This window comes from Macrosteles quadrilineatus, unplaced genomic scaffold (assembly GCF_028750875.1).
Source record: "Macrosteles quadrilineatus isolate MER2022 unplaced genomic scaffold, UCM_ALF_1.0 Scaffold_3__2_contigs__length_128488019, whole genome shotgun sequence".
NCBI classification, from domain to species: Eukaryota; Metazoa; Arthropoda; class Insecta; order Hemiptera; family Cicadellidae; genus Macrosteles; species Macrosteles quadrilineatus.
The window spans coordinates 63,152,124-63,174,972 of record NW_026542596.1 but is presented as its reverse complement, the minus strand read 5'-3'; the positions used below and the strand labels follow the sequence as shown (position 1 = coordinate 63,174,972).

General features: G+C 35.7%; 1 protein-coding gene across 1 annotated transcript; it reads right to left on the bottom strand.

Annotated features, from left to right (window-relative positions):
* Positions 1-1,367: 1,367 nt before the first annotated feature.
* Positions 1,368-22,849, bottom strand: LOC128990553 (cytosolic carboxypeptidase Nna1-like). Its single transcript, XM_054412967.1, has 19 exons — positions 22,763-22,849; positions 18,496-18,671; positions 17,682-17,834; positions 16,849-17,075; positions 14,384-14,530; positions 13,269-13,407; positions 11,783-11,896; positions 11,576-11,686; positions 11,160-11,329; positions 10,681-10,840; positions 9,939-10,166; positions 6,827-6,918; positions 5,586-5,715; positions 4,767-4,853; positions 3,900-4,032; positions 3,150-3,211; positions 2,692-2,752; positions 2,045-2,156; positions 1,368-1,536 (listed from the first exon to the last, which is right to left on the bottom strand). The coding sequence occupies exons 1-19, from the start codon at positions 22,812-22,814 to the stop codon at positions 1,383-1,385; spliced, it is 2,508 nt and encodes an 835-aa protein (XP_054268942.1). The 5' UTR covers positions 22,815-22,849; the 3' UTR covers positions 1,368-1,382.

Genomic DNA, 22,849 nt, shown 5'->3' with positions numbered 1-22,849 from the left:
TAATTCACAAACAAATTTCTCTGACCTTCAAAATGCATCAGAGTACTTTATCTATTCTTAATCTTGAGTAAAAATGATTCCACAACATCTAACTAATACTTTACCTTAGCAGAGACTCGTTAGAGCTATGAGAGCGGCCCCAGCTAAGAGGTATGTTCTTGGTACAGTCTGTACAATACTCCACACCTGTCCACACAGTCTGCTGAAGTGTGATGCTGGGCTGTAGTGTCAGTCTTGTCTGTATCTCATGACTCAGCTCACACCTGACAACAAACCATACCCAGCTGAGAGGTATGTTCTTGGTACAGTCTGTACAATACTCCACACCTGTCCACACAGTCTGCTGCAGTGTGATGCTGGGCTGTAGTGTCAGTCTTGTCTGAATCTCATGACTCAGCTCACACCTGACAACAAACCATACCCAGCTGAGAGGTATGTTCTTGGTACAGTCTGTATAAAATACTCCACACCTGTCCACACAGTCTGCTGCAGTGTGATGCTGGGCTGTAGTGTCAGTCTTGTCTGTATCTCATGACTCAGCTCACACCTGACAACAAACCATACCCAGCTGAGAGGTATGTTCTTAGTACAGTCTGTACAATACTCCACACCTGTCCACACAGTCTGCTGCAGTGTGATGCTGGGCTGTAGTGTCAGTCTTGTCTGTATCTCATGACTCAGCTCACACCTGACAACAAACCATATCCAGCTGAGAGGTATGTTCTTGGCACAGTCTGTATAATACTCCACACCTGTCCACACAGTCTGCTGCAGTGTGATGCTGGGCTGTAGTGTCAGTCTTGTCTGTATCTCATGACTCAGCTCACACCTGACAACAAACCATACCCAGCTGAGAGGTATGTTCTTGGTACAGTCTGTACAATACTCCACACCTGTCCACACAGTCTGCTGCAGTGTGATGCTGGGCTGTAGTGTCAGTCTTGTCTGTATCTCATGACTCAGCTCACACCTGACAACAAACCATACCCAGCTGAGAGGTATGTTCTTGGTACAGTCTGTACAATACTCCACACCTGTCCACACAGTCTGCTGCAGTGTGATGCTGGGCTGTAGTGTCAGTCTTGTCTGTATCTCATGACTCAGCTCACACCTGACAACAAACCATACCCAGCTGAGAGGTATGTTCTTGGTACAGTCTGTACAATACTCCACACCTGTCCACACAGTCTGCTGCAGTGTGATGCTGGGCTGTAGTGTCAGTCTTGTCTGTATCTCATGACTCAGCTCACACCTGACAACAAACCATACCCAGCTGAGAGGTATGTTCTTGGTACAGTCTGTACAATACTCCACACCTGTCCACACAGTCTGCTGCAGTGTGATGCTGGGCTGTAGTGTCAGTCTTGTCTGTATCTCATGACTCAGCTCACACCTGACAACAAACCATACCCAGCTGAGAGGTATGTTCTTGGTACAGTCTGTATAAAATACTCCACACCTGTCCACACAGTCTGCTGCAGTGTGATGCTGGGCTGTAGTGTCAGTCTTGTCTGTATCTCATGACTCAGCTCACACCTGACAACAAACCATACCCAGCTGAGAGGTATGTTCTTGGTACAGTCTGTACAATACTCCACACCTGTCCACAGCACCTTGGAAGACATAAGCAGTAGAAGACTGCAAGATCCAAGTGTATAAGAAAAAATTTGCACGCAGAGTGTGAAGACTTGGATTGCCTAGGCACATATACACTGAGTACAGGTATCTGAAGTCAAGCTAGTCTGAAGAAAAAGGATCATCTGAACAACTGTCCAGGCCTTGAGGAACTGCCATTTGTATATACATTTGTTAATAGAAATGGACATATTGTAAATAGACTTCAAAACAATAAAGGTACAATACAATTTGATTATCAGTAATTGCGAGAGTCCTAAACACCCCTGAAAAAGTTTTAATTTACAGAATAAGGCAAATGTAGGGAAAGTACCTTATAAATAAAACATTAAAGAACTGATAGAGTTTGTGTGTAGCTGTTGTTTCTGAGGTACCTATAATATTTACTGCATCATGTTGTAATGGTTACCTCAGAGCCAGAGAAGTTCTCTGAGGCTGGTGCCTTCGCTCCTTCTCAGCTCTCTCTGGACTCCACGAGTTGTCACCTTTCCTCGGCAGACTCGGAGACTCCTCAAGTTTGTCTGATAACAATAGTTTTTTACTTAATGTTGACAAAGTTGGTCTTTTATCAAAACAAAGTGTTGAGGAAAGGGTTTGGACGAACAGAAAAAGAAGGGAAAAAGGTAAATAGGAGGTCTTGTATGAAGCTCCAGACATAGTAGCCGAAGCTAAAAGTTGAAGATTGAGGTGGACCGAATATGTTATTAGAAGAACTGCTGGGGCTTTAATAAGTAAGTGTGGAGTGAAAACCCAGAAGGGAAGAGACCTCCTGGACGTCCTAAGATGGGAACTAAGGAGAGAGTTAGTGATTAAGTGACCAGGGTGGGTACCGATATCTCACCTCCCATTGAGAAATCAAGGGGAGTGCCTCAGGGGAGTTGTCTGGGGCCCATTTTGTTTTTCCTGTACACTGCAGATCTGTCCAGATATGTGAAACACTGCAATGTGCATTCATATGCTGATGATTGCAAGTTGCATTTCTCGTACAACATTCAGGCCACTGTGCAAGCTTTTGCAGGAGTGAACTCTGATATTTCAAAACATATCTAAACTTACCTTTCCCACTGTCTTTGCCTGGAGGTTTTTCTACATCACTAAGCGATTGCATTTCGTATACCTGCAAAAAGCAAAAGGCCTTTCACAGACTTATTATGCATAATATTGCAATATGAATTTGATTTTATTTTAATAAAAAGATACTTTCCATGGTCACTTGAACAATTAAATACGTATGTGTAAAACAGTTTAAAAAAATAACATTGAAAGAATTAATTAATGATGAAAATTATAAAACTTGTTGGAATTAAAATTGTTTTGATATCCTAATGAATAAATTAACATAACATTTATTACTTCCTTATCATTATAAATTGATTATTGAGGTGATGTTATGTTTATTGAATGCCAACTTACAATGTCACAAGTAAAATATAAGCATTTAATTCAAAAATTAATTTACCACAATCTTTTCATACCATAAGTAGGCTACTAAAACAGTTTTTTATAGAACTTACTTGAGCAGGGGTTACTATCAGTTCTGGAGGCATGTCTATTTTATCACAAGATTTGTAAGCACCTGAAAAATAATCTATTAAATACATTGTTATTAACGGAAAGTCAAATGAACCACATCTTTGTACAACTTAACAATTTATTTGATCAACAATACATTAACTAATACAACAACCAATTAACAATTGGCATACATTAACAATTTATTAATTTATTCAATTTTTTCACTGGTTTCAAAACAAAATATTTATAAGAATATCTAATAAAACTAAACAAATCTTATAGGTAATTTTTTGGATAGGCATTTTTAGCTTTCTTGCACATTTTTAAAATTTACAATTTCATTTATAAACTTAACGTTGTAGTAAATTCAAAGTAAAGCTTTGGAAAAAATGTTCGTCGGTTCATTATCCGTGAACTTTTGAATATTGATGGACCCATTCCTACGTTGAAGCTTAGGCTGGGTTTCCAATAGTCGAATAGAGTCACTGATGTGTGCAAGGCGCTAATGCCAACTACTGATTCAATTACACTACGCAAATCAAGAATGAGACTAACTCATTGTAAACAATAGCAAAATTTAAGTCACATCAAATTAATATATTGGTTCAAAAACTAAAGGAGGAAATTAAAACTTTTAAAGTAAAAAAACATTCTGTATAATGTCTCATTGACTATGATCATTGACTATTGGATACTGAAGTGATAACTGGCTACAGCTGTTCCATATCAGTCTTCTAAGATAGAGGTACCTTTTCCGCCAGAAGGATCCTGTTTATTTCTACGCCTCGATGACGGACTATCATCACCGGAGTCTTGCTCTGTGGTACCATCAAACACATCACTGCCTCCCGGATCTAGTAGATCCAGGTTGGCCCGAGGTATCTACACGTTCAAGTTGGTGAATATATTTGAATATTTTGTCACAAAATAATGTCATATGAAAATGAGTGGATGTTTTGAGTTTCAGTTTTGGACAAGGGAATCTTTGACTAGTTAGGCAAGAAAATAAACTCCACATAGCTTGGGAGTTTCAGATGTGATCAATTTTAAAGGGGAATGATACAATTTTTGTCAATTACGAGACGCTTAATGATCTGACATTGAAAGTATACACTAGCAGTGTAGTCAGCTTTTGAACAAATTTAATGAAATAAGACAATATAAATTTCAAGCAAATAAGATATGAACATGCTTTAAGTGCTGATGTGAGAGTAAAAAGTCCTCTCAGACTTTGTTTTGGGACAGGTTGGAGGAAATAGTGGCTTATGGTAGCAAGGATGCGTATGGTGATCTGATTAAACAACCTTATTTATAGTCTCACCTCACATTTTCGTTATTTTCAAGTAAGCATCATTGACACACATAATGAAGGACCAATAACAGACAATGCTAATAATAGCTTATTCCCTATATGGGAAATTCGCTAAAAAGAAGCTCTATATTTTCATAACTCCAATTGTATTCACATTATATGCCTGTGTTTGAAACCCTCTACAAACATCTAACCCCTTAATCACTATGGCTTTATTGTCTACAGGGGAGAGGAGAAATGAAATAGTGTGTTTTCTTCTTATGCCAAACACTACTAGACAGACAAACGGTTGGCGACCCTATACCTGTAGTATTTTTCTGGTTACAGGTGGCGACAATGATACAGCTGATCTAACCTGCCTTGAAGCATCACTCAGGTGGTCTCTTTTTGACTGAAAATAAAATTAAACATATTATTATTTATCAACCAAGGGAACAAGAGAGGACAAAAACTACCTACCTAAAATATTAAAAAAAATTACTTTCAAGTAAACCTTCAAAATGCTGATACCGTTTATTTAGGCTACTAATACCTCAAAATTGAATAAAAATAGTGTAAAAATCTATAACAATTTATTTAATCGTTAAAAATTAGATTGCCTATTACTTCATTACCTTTAGTAATGTGATGAAAACCAGCTGTTTAGCTTATAACTTAAAAATCAATTTGTAATCAAAATATTTTAATTTGCTGCATCAATATCTTTATGATTCAATAAGGTATAATCACATTTAGTTGTTTTAAGTAATTCTAAAACAAATAAAAATGATGAGGTCATTATGTGATATTGATCCAAATATAAACGTCTGTTACTGGCAGATCCCTAACTTGCAGAGTTATATTCTCACACACGTAACTCATCAATTTTAAAATTCTAACTGCACCAGTTACAAGGGAATTAGATGTCTAGTTCAATCTCAGTTCTGTGTAGATTATCTTCTGCGATTTTCCAGCTTTAACTGTGTTTTTGTGATTATCTTGTTATGTTTTAGGTAGTTTTCCTACCAGAGGACAGAATCAGTCCCCAGATACCAACATTTTGTGAAAACTTATTTAAGCTATATTCTAATAACTTATTGTAATGAAAAATGAACACAATAATTTCTTAACAACAGTTACATACCTTGGCAGACCGGTGGTGAGGCAGTACAGGGGAGGGGGGAGGTACACAGGGAGTTAGACAACAGTCCCGATCTACCCCCACTCCTGCCGCACCCTCCTCTTCACTGCAACTGCTGGTGTCTCCCTCGTCACTGCAACAAACAAATGAAGAAAACAAGGATCCTAGAGGTTGACTGGGACGGTGGCGTCATCCTGTAATCCAGAACTAGGAGATCACGAATTGTAGATATTTATAGGCATGCACTGTAGATGCGATACTCCCAGGTGTGGATTAATATCCGCACTAGTGAGTACTACGACTATCCGCAGTACTATCCTGATAATTAAACCAATTTGTTAATTACACTATTACAAGACAAAAATGTGGTTCGGATTCCACTGTAAACTGTAGGTTCTTTAGTTTCCGTTGGGTGTATGGGCCATTAATTAACAGCTGTGTCAGCCTTTGTCACTAACAAGACTACAAGATAGCACCACTCATCCTACACTCATCTCCATTCATACTTGGCTTAAAATACTTTCCATTGTATGGTCACCAATTCAGATTAAAGAATTAATTTTGTCTGCAGGAGGGTAAGGCTATGGTAAACATAACAGAATGTTAGGTTGAGCTTGGGCTACACAGGAAAGGACACGGATAGAAAACGGGCAGGAATGTGTCTGGTTACTGTTTTTTGTGTTATCAAATGTAAGCTGCTACATTAGACAGTACACAACACTTTTCGTCTCGACACTTGTGAAATTTGGGGAATACTCAAAAGAGCATTTGATTGACATTTTCTTCCAAAGGGGTTTTCCCTGAGTGTCTGTCCTTTCCTGTCTAAGGTCCTTGAGATTCACTATGTCAGGAACATTCTGGTTGCAATGTGTGTTCAGTCGGTTATTGTTCGACTCCCCTAAAAGAAATATTCCCTGGTGATTTCCTTTATGTGTCCTTTGTAGTGTAGCCCTAGTATCTGAATTTGTCAGTATCATTTCCTCTCCTTTGTATGTCTCGCCTGTTTCCTTTCCTTTCTATCTGAACCATTAATAGTTAATATAAACATGGTAATTATTTTTGTGAGGGCAAGTCAAAACCCAGCACAAAGTATTAAAAAGATACATGTGTCTTCAACACATTAACTGACAAATTGGCCACTTTTTCATAACATAAGAACCAGATTGCAGGCTGTGTGATTGTGAGACTGTGCGTGTGAAGCTGTTAATTAATGTCTACAGATATTTCAAAATACTTTCAAATACCTCGAGTAATCAGAAAGCACAATATTAGTAGGTTCATCTGCACTAGAGCCTTCCTTGACCAGACGAGTGATAATTTTAGTCCGAAGACGCTCCTGAGAACCTGAGGAAAACACAATGAACATGAAGATTCTATTTATTGACAGCTGAATAACATGTAACTATTTGTGCTGTCCCGACTAACCATTAAAATACTTATTTCTATGACATAATAATGTGTTTGTTAATCCAGCAAGTCATCAGAACTTCAAATAAATTCATAGGTTGTAAAGATTAGGAAATCTAAATGTGTAAAATAGGCTATATAAAAAACAAGCAGTTAAAATAGCCTTTTATCGAATTTCCCTATAGGGAATAAGCTACTACCGTAGGTCTCATGGTTAGACTTAGTCCCGGGACCGATTTACTTTTTCATTTTGATGTCCCTAGAAGCCAAAAATACCATCCGTTCAAATTCATATATATATGTGTGTGTCCATTAGCACGATAACTCGAGCAAAAATGATCCGATTTCGTGTAAACCTACGTTTATTTGAACGAGTTCGCAAACCAGCATGATCGGACCATGGGAACGGGGTTTTATGGGGTAAAAAATGGTTTTTCTCATTTTTGACCCTCAAAACATAAAATTTCCCAAATTTCCTCTAGACCATTTTGAAGAGCTTAAAAAACAAATAATTCAGTATATTGTAGTGTTTTTGTATGGTTATTGGTTATGGAGAAAATTGTAAACTAAAAATTCCCATGTTATTCTTATGGAGAATAATTAAACTGTTGTAGTTTGCTTGTTTATGCATATATTTGGATCAAACTTGGCCAATCTATTTATTTTATACCAAGCTATTATTATTTTATTAAAAAAAAAACACACTTTATTACCCTGTAGGCAGCAAACCTAGGTACCCGTTAAAACTAATGTTATTTGAATAGATTTAATCGAAAATCAAATCAGGCAAATGGGAATTCGTTTAGTCTGCAGGTTTGCTGCGGCGGGGGTATTTTAAATTCGGGGTTGATGCTAATATTTTATTGAATGTTTTAAGAAGCAATATCCTGTACAGCCAGTACCATTAAAATGAAATATTTATTAATTGTTATCTACGTTATTCTTGGTTTGTTGGATACTCATCACTAAATTAAAATTATACACAATAAAAAAAAAAAAAAAGGCTACCCCCGCCGCAGCAAACCTGCCGACTAAGCCAATTTCCATTTGTCTGAATTGATTTTCCATTAAACATATTTAAATAACATTAGGTTTAACGAGTACCTGGGTATGCTGCTACAAGGAAACTAATAAAGTGTATAATTTTACTAAAATATTAATAGCTTAGTATAAAATAAATAAATTAGCAAACTACAACATTTTACAATATTCTCCATAAGAATAACATGGGAATTTTAAATATATAATTTTTTTAATTTTCTCCGTTACTGATAACCGTACAAAAACATTTTAATATACTAAATGATTTGTTTTTTAAGCTCTTTAAAAAGGTCATAGACATAGACATAGACATACTTTATTTGCACAAAACATTCCATACATGTCATAACATTTAGAATAGGTGCATTGTCAAAATTAAATCCATACATAAAATATTTAACATTAAAACTTTTAACTTAAAACTAAACACTTAAAATAAAATCTAATTCTGAATTGTTGTTCTGTAAAAATCTTCAATTAAGTAAAAAGCCTTGTCAATAAGTAAATTGTCTATTGTATCTCTACATTTGGTTTTGCTTAATGACTTATAGCATGGCGGAAGCACATTGTACAAAAGAGGTCTAGAGAGAAATTGAGAAATTTTGTGTTTTGAGGGTCAAAAATGAGAAAAACCAATTTTTAACCCATAAAACCCCCGTAAAATCCCGTTCCCATGGTCCGATCTTGCTGGTTCGCGAACTCATTCAAGTTTATCCCGCCTTACACCTTTAAACCAAATTTCATCAAAATCGGACAAAAATTACTCAAGTTATCGCGTTCACGGACGTATATACATATATATATATATAAAAATCTATATATATACATATATAAAAATTTGAACAAATGGTGTTTTTGGCCTCTGGGGACATCAAAATGAAAAAGTAAATCAGTCCCGGGCCTAGGTCTTACCGTGCCACCTACGGTAATGGCTACTTCCCTATAGGGAAATTCGCTAAAAAACACAAAAAAACAAACATACCGGAATAAATTAATTGATGTCTACTGAGATACATCATACTTCTAGAAATACTTACAATAGAAATATTTGTGCATTGCAGCATGGAAATAGAGCAGGATTAATACTTTTACTAACTACGTTTTATTTATTGTTTGACTATAAATTTAATCCAATTGATGTAGCCTACTTTACTAGTGTACTGTCTGTCATTCAGTCAAACTCCACCTCTTGATTCAATACAAATTAATTATATAGTTTTACAGTTTATATAGTTAAACTACTAAAAACAATGTTATGACAACAGAAAGTACTAATCAAATGGAAGAGATGTTAACTTTTGATGAATATTTTGATTACAAAGGTATTTTAAGAGATCCGTAGAGACAAAAAACTGCCTCTTAATCAGGAATGAAATAGCTTCAGAAAAATAATGCTATAAGTTCAATAAATGATTAGTACGGTCCACAAGAGTTTGCAGTTATTTACCACGTGACTTTGAAGGAGCCAACAAGGACTGCGCGTTGTTGCCAAATCTAATAATACCAGCTGATTTGAAAATATTGTTTGGTATATTCAAATTAGTGAATGGGCGATGTTGCAAACGCTGTGCTAGTCCAATCTTGCTATTGGCTGCCACCAACTGCAGACTCTCGAGGCCCCTATTGTAAGTAATAACTTTTTGACTGCTACTTTGTATGGTCGCCATTTCATTGAAAAAGTATAAAGTATACAGAGACATTACACTGTCAAACAGTTTAATTTGACCGCATTTTCTCTGTAAAAATATTAGGATAGTAGCAGGTGTCTTCTAACACTACAAAAAAATAAAATGCTGGGAGATGTATAATACCCATAGGATAGCATAAATACTAGGTAGGCCAAATCAAGATGTTGATAAAATCCTAACCTATAAACACACACCAGAAATAACAGAAATACCAAGGAACCTTGCTAGGGTCTTCGTCGCAGAAGTCCAGCAGAGTCTCGCAGAAGGAGCGACCCATGGCCTCGTAGTCCTGGGTGGTGAAGTGAGTCGCTGACCGCCCACCTAGAGTCGACCCTCCGAACGACGCCTCCATCGTGTAGCTGTTGGCGACGCCCATCATCCAAACAACCACGCGCCCAGTGCCCTCTTTGCTGCGCTGGATACGGAACTTGCAGTTCTCAAAGGAAAACTGTGGACAAGTTAAATTTACCAAGATGAAAACATATAAAAGCAATCTCTTAAGTATGACTTTTTGAATAGTAGAGACTTGGGATGTGTATGAGTACTTAAAATCGGAATGGGGAAAAATGAAATACTTAATCTTATTTTGGGACAGATGTGTTGGGAAATATCAAAGGACGATATCCCTGCAATCGTGGAAGATATTCATGATTTTTGTCGTGACAAACCTATCTTGTGCTCTTGATATTTTTAAGGTGAGCCTTTACATTTAATAACTAATTTTAAGAGTACTGACAATTAACGAGGGCAAAAGTAGAAAATGAGAACTTGCATTAGCTTTTGAACCTAGAAAAATCTTCTATGCGACTTTGTGATAACCTTTAACTAAGGCTAGTAGTTACTATGGTATTAGATTTGCGTACTTAGTTCAGTTTTAGTGGATTTATTCTACATGAACTTAATCTATAAAACCAAGTACGTACAGCAATAATTTTGTGATTAATATTTTAGCTTTGACAAACCTTATCAGCTGCATTCTTGTGGAGCATCAGGGGAAATACTTGCTCGTGAAGACGTTTGTCGGCGAAACGTTTGTTCTCACAGCCGTAAATGAAGACATTATGTTTACGAGAGTGAGCGTGAAGATCACAGTACATGGCAATCCCACACTCTTCCATCAATCTGTATACAACAGAGGATTATGAGGTTTGTTGGATATTGTAGTAGGGACAGCAAACACATTCATGGATTGAAACACGGAGGAAGAAAATACTTGGCTTGAACAGTTTGGTATTTCAAACAAATTGCATTCTTTTTTGATCTGTTGTATCTACATTACAACAATAAAAGTAGTAGTCACTAAAATTCAGTTTTCAAAGAATTACTTTCAAAATTGGTTATTAATTTCTGTTTTGCATATGATCCCTTTACTGATGATGTACACATTCATCAACTCTAAATAAAATCTAATTTGTTCTGCTGAGTCAAACTAAAACTTTACCTTCGGATCATGAGCTTGGTGTGCCACACGGGCGGGTAAGTCTCCCGGATGACAGTCCGGTATTGCCGGTTCAGGTCCCGGCCAGTCAGTGAACACCGGTTGTTACCCACGATCACACCGTCAGGGTTCAGCATTGGCACTAGCTTGAAAATAAACTTCTCCCTAAGTTCCTGCGATTGAGAGTAAAATATCATTTGTATGGTAAAAAATTAAACATGCTCTCTCACTATAGAGCAAAAACAGTTTCGGTATGTTATGTAGACTAAATCTATGATCATTAAATAATCCTGTACTGTACTAGTCCTGTGATGAAAATGAATAGTTCACCATTAACATACAGAAATTACTCAATAACCATAACCAAATATCTTAACTAACTGAATTTTGTATTATATAAATGAGCCATGAATACCTACTTTGGCTTGCTGCGTGTCTCCAGTGAGAAAGTCCATGAAGCCTTTCATCATCCACGAGGAGGGAGTCTCGCCAGGATGTACTCTACCCGTGATTACGATGGCTTGCTTTTTCTGTGTAAAAAAATAAACATCAGAAATTAGCACATAAAATAAAACTGGTGAAATTATTTAGTTATTTAGTTATTTTCTTGCTAATGTTTTGTTTACCTTTGGTTCATCAATGGGAGAAGGGGCAGTGATGGTGAGGTAGTAGACGTTGTTACCAGCTAACGATCGGCAGAGAAGTCTCAGCTTGCTATACTCAGACTTGACCGGGTGGTTCTACATAAAATAAAAAGAAATAACAATTCACAACGAAGAATATAACATTGTGATTTAAAAAAATACTTATTCCAATTTCCTTGGCTGAAATTACCAAGAACACATTTAAGGCAATAGATGGATTAAAACAAAACTTACAACTGTTGTTGCCTCCTACAGTTAGCTATTTCTTGAAGATTTGTCCATGGGCGTGCATCTAACTTTTTTATAGGCGTGCCAGGGGTCTGGAGGGGATGGAATAACTCCTGGTTCAGAGGGGGGCCGATAAATGTTTAAAATTTAAGCAAAACATGACAAATTAATTAACAAATTTTTGCTTCGTTAATTAATTGTTTTTTTTTTGCATGGGGTTTTAAATTTGAGTTTATTAATGCTGTGACCACTGTTACCCCCAAGAGGTTAAGCCACATCCTCCTTACATAATTCCTCTAGTCATCTCTATCTCTTCTTAATTTTTCTTCCCAGTCTCCTTCGGTTTCCTCCAGAATTAACTTTGATAAAGAGTACTCTTTTCTCATGAGATGTCCTTCCCACATTCTACTAAAAAACACAGATCAACTTGATCCACCTCACCTGATCAGGTGGTGATCGCCTGTGATCTACCTCGGCTACAATGTCTGGGTCTTTAATAACTACCTCAGTTCCCATTTGTGCTTCATCTTTTATTGTCCATTCTCATACCATAGGCCTACGCTTTTCCCAATAACTTATTACCAAGTACACTAATCATCTGTACCTACTGTTTTGGATTCAGAGTCCAATTTTCTGGTCCATACAGTCTGTAGTTTTCACTGCACAATTTGAAAAAAAGTTTAAAGTGGGAGTCTTATAACAGGGGCTCAGGCCCCCCTAGCCCATTTTGACCCATGGATTTGTTTGCTATGCATGGACATTTATAAATTAAAACCCTGATAGTTATTAGTTAAAACCCACTGCAACTTTTTAATAGTACTTTTCTTTTTGTTGTTGCCTTTGTTCTTGAGTGTGAAGTTTTTGTCTTGAGTTTTCAAATCTTACTCAAGAGCACAAGCAGCAACAAAAAATGGTAATCTAATATAATTCAGGTTATTGAACATGGGATAGCAACAAATATAACTATATTTTAGCAGAGTAAAGTTATTATTTTTTGGATTTAAAGTTAACTTTTCACTACAACCCCTACTATAGGTTATTTTTTTTTTTGTTTTTTTCCTACGACGCTAGGCAAGAGCATGAGATTGTTTTTCACATTACTTCAGGCTGGTTGAAGCATTATCGCTTAGATCAAATCCATTGGTGATTTGGCAGGGTTTGAACCCGGAACCTCAGGGACCGAAGGCCCGTGCTCTAACCATTAGACCAGCTCCCCAATCATTGGTTATAGAAGCCGTACCTGCAGTTTGATGAGGTAGTCTTGCAGGTCTGTGTATGTGTAAGGGTAACACTGTGCTAGGTAGACTGTGTCATTGTCATGGGGAAACTCCAAGTTGAATGACAAAGTAAAGCTGGGATACTGGTCCTCTTCTCCATTCCTGCACAACATTTATACTAAAATACCTGAGAAAATGTTGGAACAATTCTTTCATTATGAAGTAGTTGTTATTGTGGGTATGAAGAACAGACTTAAATTTACAGTTGTTGAATCTAAATAAAAAAAAAACACCCAAAAATAACCACACATGATTGGAATATTTCATGACCAACTTTTTCAATCACATAGAAGGGAAGATTTATATGTACTAGAGGTCTCCCCATGGTCGAAAACTGACCAAACATATGTATTTTGCAACCTTTTCTATTTCCACCCCATGCTGTAAATTAAACATGTAATTAGGATTTCTTCTATTGGTTTTGATTTTCTGATTTATATTTTGTTGGTATTTAGTCACCAGCATGGCAACCCATAGGGCCCATGCTATTTTAATAATTTTAAATTAATTTTTAGCTTATTTTAATTTATAAAGGGATTCTGCACATCTACAGGCAAATATCTTTCTAACAGTAGGTATATGCATAGATTTTCCCTGCGATGCATATGAGCCGAGAAAAAAGGTTTCCAAGAAACATGCTTGTCTATCAATATATAAGATTACCTATTGAGAAGACACACACACTGTACAGGTAGGCATAGCCTACGCTTCCTATAAAAAAAAACCATTCTAACCAAGAGCCCATCATCAAGAAAACTGATCCTTAGTTGCATAGTGGAAAAGTTAAATTAGGGGTAGATGTAGAGATTGCAGTACCTCCTGAATAAACGCATACATTATGTGATTGATTACTGATTATGCCCTAAAGGCTCGCACACAGTGAAGAGATGAGACGTGATCACGATGGAGATGTATCTTGAAATCAAACTATGCAATGTCTACATCTACATAGTAGCTTCTACTGTGATTGGTGGGTTCAATGCCATAACAAACCTCCTCTTCCCATTCCATTTAGTCAATAACTCAATATATGATTAAACATCTTATCCGTTAGTAAAACAAGAACTTTACTACTGACTGTGGTTCGTTCTTGAAGTAGGTGATGTTGTCCCCACACCTGCGCCAGCCGGTGCCGTTAGCCAGAGCGTCCTTGTTGGAGTAGAGCAGAGGCTTCATCCCTACACAGTAGAGACTCTCCGCCTTGGTCAGGTTTACTATTGAAAATCTGTAAATAAAATCCAAATTATTAAATGTGGTAATTATGTGGATAGATGTGGTGAGGCTATTGTTCCTTAGATGAATTGTAAGGTCTAAAAAGTTGATGGAAGTCTCAGATGGGATTTCTCTGAGACTTCCATCAACTTTTTAGACCTTACAATTCATCTAAATGTGGTAATTGTGTTTTTTGGCACATCTACAAAAGTATTATGAGTTTGGACCGTTTTCCCTTAAAAGAGTCCAATCCAACTTTGACGTTAATAGAAATGCTAATTAATAATCTTCTTAGTACAACCTTCAATATATCCTACACCTGTCTAACTTAACAGTAATTTACAATTATGCAAATTCAGATGTGCGGTTAGTGATATCACATAGGTAGGTAATGAAAAATGATCTGTGTTAAAGATCGGGGTGTTTTCCTTTATAGCAGAGTGCTTAGAGTCTTGGACTTCATTGCGGAGGGATGGGTTGATCCCGGCATATCCACAAAAGTATGAGTGGATTGAACTAGCCTTTCCCTACTGTACTATCTCACAAAAGCATTTGATATACTTTTATATTTAATGCCACTAGGGTAGAAACTAACAAAAAGTATTTTTATTACATCACCATAATAAGATAGTCCAACACAATGATCACATGCTAGAAGACTAGGTAAGATTATAATATATGAAAAATTGCAATATTTATTTGGGACTCTAGAGTCTGTAGAAAATATGTAAACTTTGGCTTCTGTTAATTTCTCTTAAAATATTCAAAATCCTATTTAAATACAGATTAAAACAATGTTCAAGCCTAATAATTAAAACAATGTTTACATTTTTTTACAACACCTTTACGAGTGAAAATTTAAAAACGTACGTTTTCATGTCCCTGGCCTTTTACTTCGTAGATACTGGATTTGTAGTTTATTATTATGTGTTTTAATATTTTTTGGGACGGGGGCAACATGTTACACACATTTATTTGGTTTTAAATAGGTTCTAGGTATTTTTTTCGTATTTTTAAAGTCTCGAAATTCACGACCATGACGTGTCCCTAGGGTACATTTTCCAACTTTCACGCTGTTTTTAGACTAATTATTCATGCCGAAATATATAAAGCCATATTTTTATGTCATCAATGGTTATTAAACTTACAAAAAAGGAGCATATTATAATTTTATTGTCATTGCAGACTGACTACCATGACAAAATAAGTCTGTCCCTCGATTTGGCGTCACGACCATTTGGGAAAAATTTTCAACTTTGGAGCACGACAGTGGCAAGCCTGGCGTCGATGGAGTCAGTTGGTTTTAGAGACTAGTTCGGGGTGTACGTCAGGATTGTAGTGCCGGTCGTTTTGAGTTGAAAGGAGGAATTACAAGATTAATAAAGGAAAGATTGTGTTTTTTGTAATTTTGGTGTGTCCATGACCGTACGTAGCCATTCGATGAAGTAGACATGGTGTTAATTTTTGTTTATAAGATATTTCAATTGCTAGATTAACCTAGAAGTCCACTTTGTATCCTCGAACATGAGGTGCAGGGCTACCGCCAGAACAGAGCCAAATAACACGTAATTTCACGACCAAAGTTTCACGACCATCGCGGTTTTTTTCACGACCAATCCAGCCTTATGGATTATAGTGTGTTTGGTCGTGACAATAACTTTAGTATAATTGTAAATTGAACAGTTTAGTTCAATTGAAACACATAGTTTTATTATAACTAACAGTATAATTGAAGGATTGTTTGGAAAGATTTAGATTATTCCAGACAATTCACGACCGTACCGCTTGTCCCTGACCATCACGTTTATGATTTCTATCATAAAAATTTCAAAAATTAAAATATCGTCATATTTAAATGTTTTATACACAAAAGAAGCACACCTCTATACAAACATAACGATTTTTCGGGTCTCAGGTAAGTTTTTTCGGAGTAATACAAACTTAAAAAGATTTTATTGGCTTTTTTCTATTTTTTGAGTTTGTTTTATTTTTTTCTAGAAAGACCAAATATACCAAAAGCTCAGTGACCTTTTTATTGTATAATGGTCATAAAAGTAAACTAGTTTATAGCAAAACATAGTTATAAAAATAATATTAACTATTTTAAATATTCATTTAAACGTCCGTTATGGTCGTGACAGGATTTTGTGTTTTTCTACTAAAGATGCTCTTTAAAAACAAAACTACCAAAGATATTGCGTTACCATGGACATTTTATGAAACTTCAAATGTTAATGAAATAAAAAAAATAATAAAAGTTTTGAAAAAAGGTGGAAAAAATTTGCAAAGTGCTTTTCCTGAAAACGTACGTTTTTAAATTTTCACTCTTACCTATAGACGAGCCTCCTGCGAGTGTTTTCAATCCGGAAGTAGAACCATTGCATGTGTCTGTTGGTGTAAAGATCAGTTCGCAGTGACAGCTCATAATAAGTGTCTGTGATCTTCACTGCCTTGGCTAGGTTACCAGACTCAAACCTCGACTCAAATCTCAGGTCATCTTCCCTATCTGAGTTAGAAGGAAGGAAGAACCTGCTGCCCCCTACACTGGACCGACTAAACTGTCAAACAATAGAAAAGACTAATTAGCCTAAATAAAATATAGCCAATGGAACTGTTTTTTTAGACATGTCCTTCTACCAAACTAAAACTTACACGATGCTTTCTATTTCTGTATTGCATCCTGATGTTTCATTTTTTCTAACCGAAAAAAAAGAAAAAAAACAACATGGAATGAAGAGGAAAAACAACTTAATACAGTAATAATTTGTGAATTCGAGCTTGTTCAAAATTGGCAAATTAACTGATGAATGGGTTAGACAAAATAGCCTATTTGAAATGTCAATCTCAAACCAAGCTACAGAGTATCGAATTTTCTGGAAAAAGACAATTTAGGGTAAAAATAGTAATTTTAATACCCAGGTTTGCCAAAAAATTGACAATTGCACAAGCCCTACTTTTGTACACTCAAAAATCAAAGAAAATTTTTCTTACTTTGTGTATTTCTAATGAATTTATTGTAGACAGCTATGATGCTAGACTTACCAAACACAATATAGTTATTTTGTACAGAATTACATTTGCTTGAGTCTTAAAAATCTGTTTTGTAAGTATGTATGGAATATTTATGTTTGCAAAATTATCGGCACATATTTTGTTTTACTCACATAATTGACAGCGCTCATAGGGTAGTACTGGAAGACAATGGTGCCAGCCTCCTCCCCGACAGGTTTGGGCTGAATCTCTCGACCTGTCGGCTGATAATACTGCTCGGGGCATGGAGGCATCACCTCAATATGGGTGATTCGTTCCTCAAGTACCTGTTAATAAGTGGTTTAATCTTTAAACTTCTATTAAGTTAAAGTTAAGACTTTAAGTCATAAATGCTCATTAGTAACATTTAATGATAAATATATAGGCCTATGATAAATCGGGATAAAGTAACTACCGATTTGCTAAAGTTACCTAGACACCAGCGTCAATTATTTAAATAATATGTCAATCACTTTTACAGTAGCTTATAAGATCTTTTTAGAATGGTAAAGTTTAGATATCCTATATCATCTAAGTTATTGTAGTTTAGTATGGTAGGAATAAACTATATTTTGAGCTTTCTCAGAAAAAAGTAAATGTATTAGCTCCCAGCTTTAACTTGGTGGCAAGCCCTGGTTTCACTAATTTCTTCAAAGACTGGAGGTGAAAGTATAGTGTGTACCTATCATATTTTTACAAAAAAAGAAAGAACCCCATATAACTGATAAAATTATATACATGGCCTCCCTAATTGCAAAATAACAAGTCACAGATTAATATGCTACAAAAACAAAACTAACCTCAAACTTGTCTTCCAAGAGATACACTTTCAAGTGGATCTGACCACCTTCCATTTCTAATGTCCATTTCTGTTAATTTTAGCTTTGGTATAGGCCTACTGATTACTAAATTTGACTACAGTACAGAGTTTGGTGAGTGAAACTTTACCTGACACTCAGCGGGCCAACGAGCTGCTTGTTGTGGACAGTCGAGTTCCTTGGGGAGGGCAAACAAATCTCTTGGTTCTCTGAGCTTAGCTACGGGCCGCAAAGTGCGACTGTCGGTGTTAATCTCTACCTGGTTACTCTTGAGGGTGTTTTGGAGAAAACTGCTCAGGTAAGATCCTGAAACCAGAAAATGTTGTAGGTCTGTGATGTAAAACTCAGTTCATATTCATTTTTGTTCATAGGTCAATGACAAAATGAACTAAATCTATTATTGTTAGACAAAACTTTAATATCCGCTTCCATTAACTTAACAAAATAATCAATTTGACTAATAAACAAACTATTACCCCCAAGCTAACCTAAGTTATTTGTTGTGAGTCTGTGGCTCAGTCAGTAGCATCGAAGACTTAGGCCCAAGTCAGCGATGTCATGGGTTCGGGTTCTGGTCACTGACAGACTGGCTACTTTGTATCACTACAGTGTTCACCCTTTTACTGAAGGGCCTACTGTCTGACCTCTTATTTTGCTGGATGTGTTCCATGCACAAGATATGTAGTTTATGTACGGATGGGCAAATGCAAGATTAAAAGAGCCCACTACCTCTAAAAAAACCTCAGCCTAACCAAAACCCAAACTTTGTACTGTATATGCGTTGTAACTTGTATGATTATTATTATGGAACTTTGTTAGTCTTTAATGATTTATAATGATGATAGTATGAAGGAGTCTAATATCTAAGTTTTGCCATATCATCAGAGGTGAGTGTTTAATAAAAATAAAAATAGAAACTTACAGCTTAGGTTAGTATGAAATATAAAATTTAAATATATTAAATACAGTAAAACAAATTTTTATATTGGCACTTTAACTTTAGGCTATGTATATTGTTTATATCAAATTTTCATTTTCAAAACAAAGAAGCTAAAGAAAGCTACTGTATTTCTTCTTCTTCTACTTCTATTCTAGTTTGCTTTAAAAAGCTGGCTTGTTCAAGTTACCATGTAGCCACACTGTTTACCCTTATATCACGACTGTTCTATATATTTTACCCGTGCTTTCTCAAAATGCTAATTAGTTACAGTAATGATTATTTATTTCCTTTTTAATAAGCTGAGAAGCTGGTGTGGTTAGACGTTTTCTAGTTTGAATGGCTTGTATAGTTATTTAAAGTTTAAGTTTATCATTTCAGTTGGATTTCTGTTTTACAAAATAAGTAATGGTGGTCATAGCGTGCTATTTTTGTCCATTAGGAGAATTTGGACAGTTAGTGGTGATTTCCAATTTCCTTTCTTTATTTTTGTCTCATCTTATTGTAGGCTGCATGTGCACTCTGTATTGATGTGATGCTCTATGTTTATTGTTTCATGGTGTCTTCGTTCACAATTTATACAACACTGAGATTCCCGTGAACAAAAAGAAAAACAGCTCCATTCAACAATCAAAAGTTATATGTTGAGTGAGGACATAACAACTAAACTTTTGTAACATCCATCAATGATTAAAACTTGACCTTAATACGTTCAGACCATACTGTAACAAATACAGAAGACTTATTTGAGTTTTTTTTTTTTAGAATATGACCATGTGAAATGAAAGCTTTGACTTTGGATGGTATTACAGTACAAGTAGGTTTTACGTTCTATTGTAAAGTCTAAGGCTTATCTTGACGTTTGTTTAATGTCTGGCTAATGGCACTGATGTTGATTGCATGTTTTTATCCGTTTTCCTCAAATCTTTTAATACATAGTTTCGTCGGGTTTTAAATAATATAAAATTTTTGTGAATCTCAAATTCTGATAAACAGCAATTTAAACGCGCTCTACCAACAGGAACATACCCTGCCGTCTTAAAACAGTCCGTAATAGTTCCATACATTACTTTAAGTATGCCAATTCTATATATGCATGTTTATTTATCTCATTTTTGGGTATATGGTAAAATGTAAATGAAAAGTATATACCTTGAGCATGTATATCAGCTTACGACAATGGTCGACTAAGTAGATCATTCATAATTCGTAAAGCATGTCAAAACTAACGGTACCCACCGGTACAGCTCAACAGCTCACGCTCAACTGTACTGTCAAAATTTAACTGACAAGTTTATTAAAATATGATTTCCTTACATAATGGCACAGTTGAGCCATATTTAGCCTTGACGTCTGGAGGCCAAAGATATTGAACAACCCCCCTTTCACCCTTCCATTCTAAGCATTGGACTACACAAGTATAGAATAAAAGAAAAAAATACATGCGATTATTTATGTATGAAAATTATTTCAAATCGCAACATATTTTGAGATATAAAATACGTATGTTAATTAATAGTGAAATGAAGATATGAATTCATTTATCTTATACATTAAAAAAACTTTTTGCAAAACTTCATTATGACAGCTAGCTGACTATACTACTGGACCGAATTACACACGGTTAGTGCGTATGAAAGATATGTTTTCCTGTTAGTAAATGTGGGTGCAGACTGCAGAATCCCTTTATAAATTAAAATAGCCTCAAAAATAAGCACAAAAATGAATTTATAAGCCTATAAAGGATTTCCTTACTTTTTTAAGTAATGTGTAGTGAGTATTCAGTGAAAATAAGAATTTAATCCGGGAGGGCGAGAATACCGTAACAAGCAGCGGTGTAAGCATTATGTACAACAATAGGTTGACGATGAATCACATTCACAAAATAAGGAAAACTGTATAAAACATCTTTCTTTCCATTGACTAGATATAATATTTAATTTCTATAGGGCCTGGGGCCCATTTCATAATAAAGTACAAACTAATATTATTAGTAAATCAGCTGATCGCCCAATGCAAATCTAATGGAAATTACAAGTCAAGTTACAAGTTGTAACTTGTAACTTGTAGTTTATTATGAAATGGGCCCCTGAAGTAACAATTTCCTAAACAAGCTGTATAGTATAGCATCGAGTCCTCGTCTCGGCCAGGAAATGAGCGAGAGTCGAAAATACAATTTTCCTACAGTCACCCGACAAAGTTGGCTTCCTGGTACTGTTTATAGTACAGAAAGCTGCTAATTGCTGCATATTTAAACTTTGTCGTACGGTTTATACTTTGCCGTACGGTTTATACTTTGGCGCACATTAGGATTCCAACGAAACATCACAAAACAGCGTGGTTCTATTACGCACGTAATCCATGTACGCTTGGAAATAGGTTGGCAACACTTAAAGATAGTAATACATACTATGAGTAGCTGATTAACTACCATGAACTACGATTTAACCTGTCATTTCGTATGTATAGTTTCGGTATTTATGAACTTACTGGACTTTTCTTTTAAACGTTTTTAAAATATTCCTACCATCTTAATAAACAAAAAATATCTTTAAAGCATTTTTTAGGTGCGGAAACCACTTCAAATTACAAAAACATACGGAACTATTTTCTCCAGTCGCGGAGCACATTTCTTGCCGAGGAAAAATAGCTGAGTGATACGGACCAGGTACTACTTTCTCTAGGGCACCTATTTGTGTTGCCAGCTGAACCTAAAAACTTGTTGTATAGTGTTTGAAAGACTAATTATTTATGCTTTATAGTGACTGTAGGAAAAATATAATGTGTAACACGAGTGTAAAAGGCCTCACTAGTTACACAAATAAAATAACTATTCCGCCCATGCGTTGAACTATTTATCGTCGCACTGCATCAACTGCAGTTTAAGAGTATTTAAATTCGAAGTGTTGGCATTAATTCAAATTCATTAGATAAAGGGATAAAGTAAAAATCTTGGCGTCGGTTATTGCTTTATTTACTGTATTAAAAATAAATATGCGCTTATAAGCTACTACTTTATCTCTGTCATACATGACCAAAAGTAAGTAAACTAAAAAACGTGTCCTGAAAATCACTCCAAAGACTTTTTCAACACTGGTCGCATCTTTCATAGAATAACTTAAACGAGTTTATAAGGATAAAATTTATCCAAGCCGATATTTTATAGGGTAATAAGAATAAGTCCGAAACGCTCACTAGCAAAACACCCAATGATTTTTATTAACAAACTAAGAAAAAAGGTTTATTTCAGAAATTAATTCGTTTTTATGGAGATGGAATCTTGAAAACTATTCTAAACGTTTAAATCCTGCAAAATATTCGTATCCAATAAACGCAGTTTAATTTACAAAGATAAAACTTTTCCATTTCCTACGGTGCGTGTAAGAAAGCTAAACTCACTAATGCACTAAGCTGGGCGTTTATGTACAGCATCTAGATTTTTTTACACTGTAAACCATACCTGACGATATAGATCTACAGAGCACAGCGCCCTCGTTGTAGAAAAATGACATCTCTGACGCCCAAAATCACATTCGCCGTCGAAAAC

Bases quoted from the DNA above. Each gene is read 5' to 3' on its own strand.
- LOC128990553 (XM_054412967.1), bottom strand. From the start codon at position 22,814: ATGTCATTTTTCTACAACGAGGGCGCTGTGCTCTGTAGATCTATATCG. The intron at 11,897-13,268 runs GTACGGCTTCTA...TATTTTATGTAG, and splicing joins ACTACCTCATCAAACTGCAG to AACCACCCGGTCAAGTCTGA. The intron at 11,687-11,782 runs GTAAACAAAACA...TTTTTTACACAG, and splicing joins CTCCCATTGATGAACCAAAG to AAAAAGCAAGCCATCGTAAT.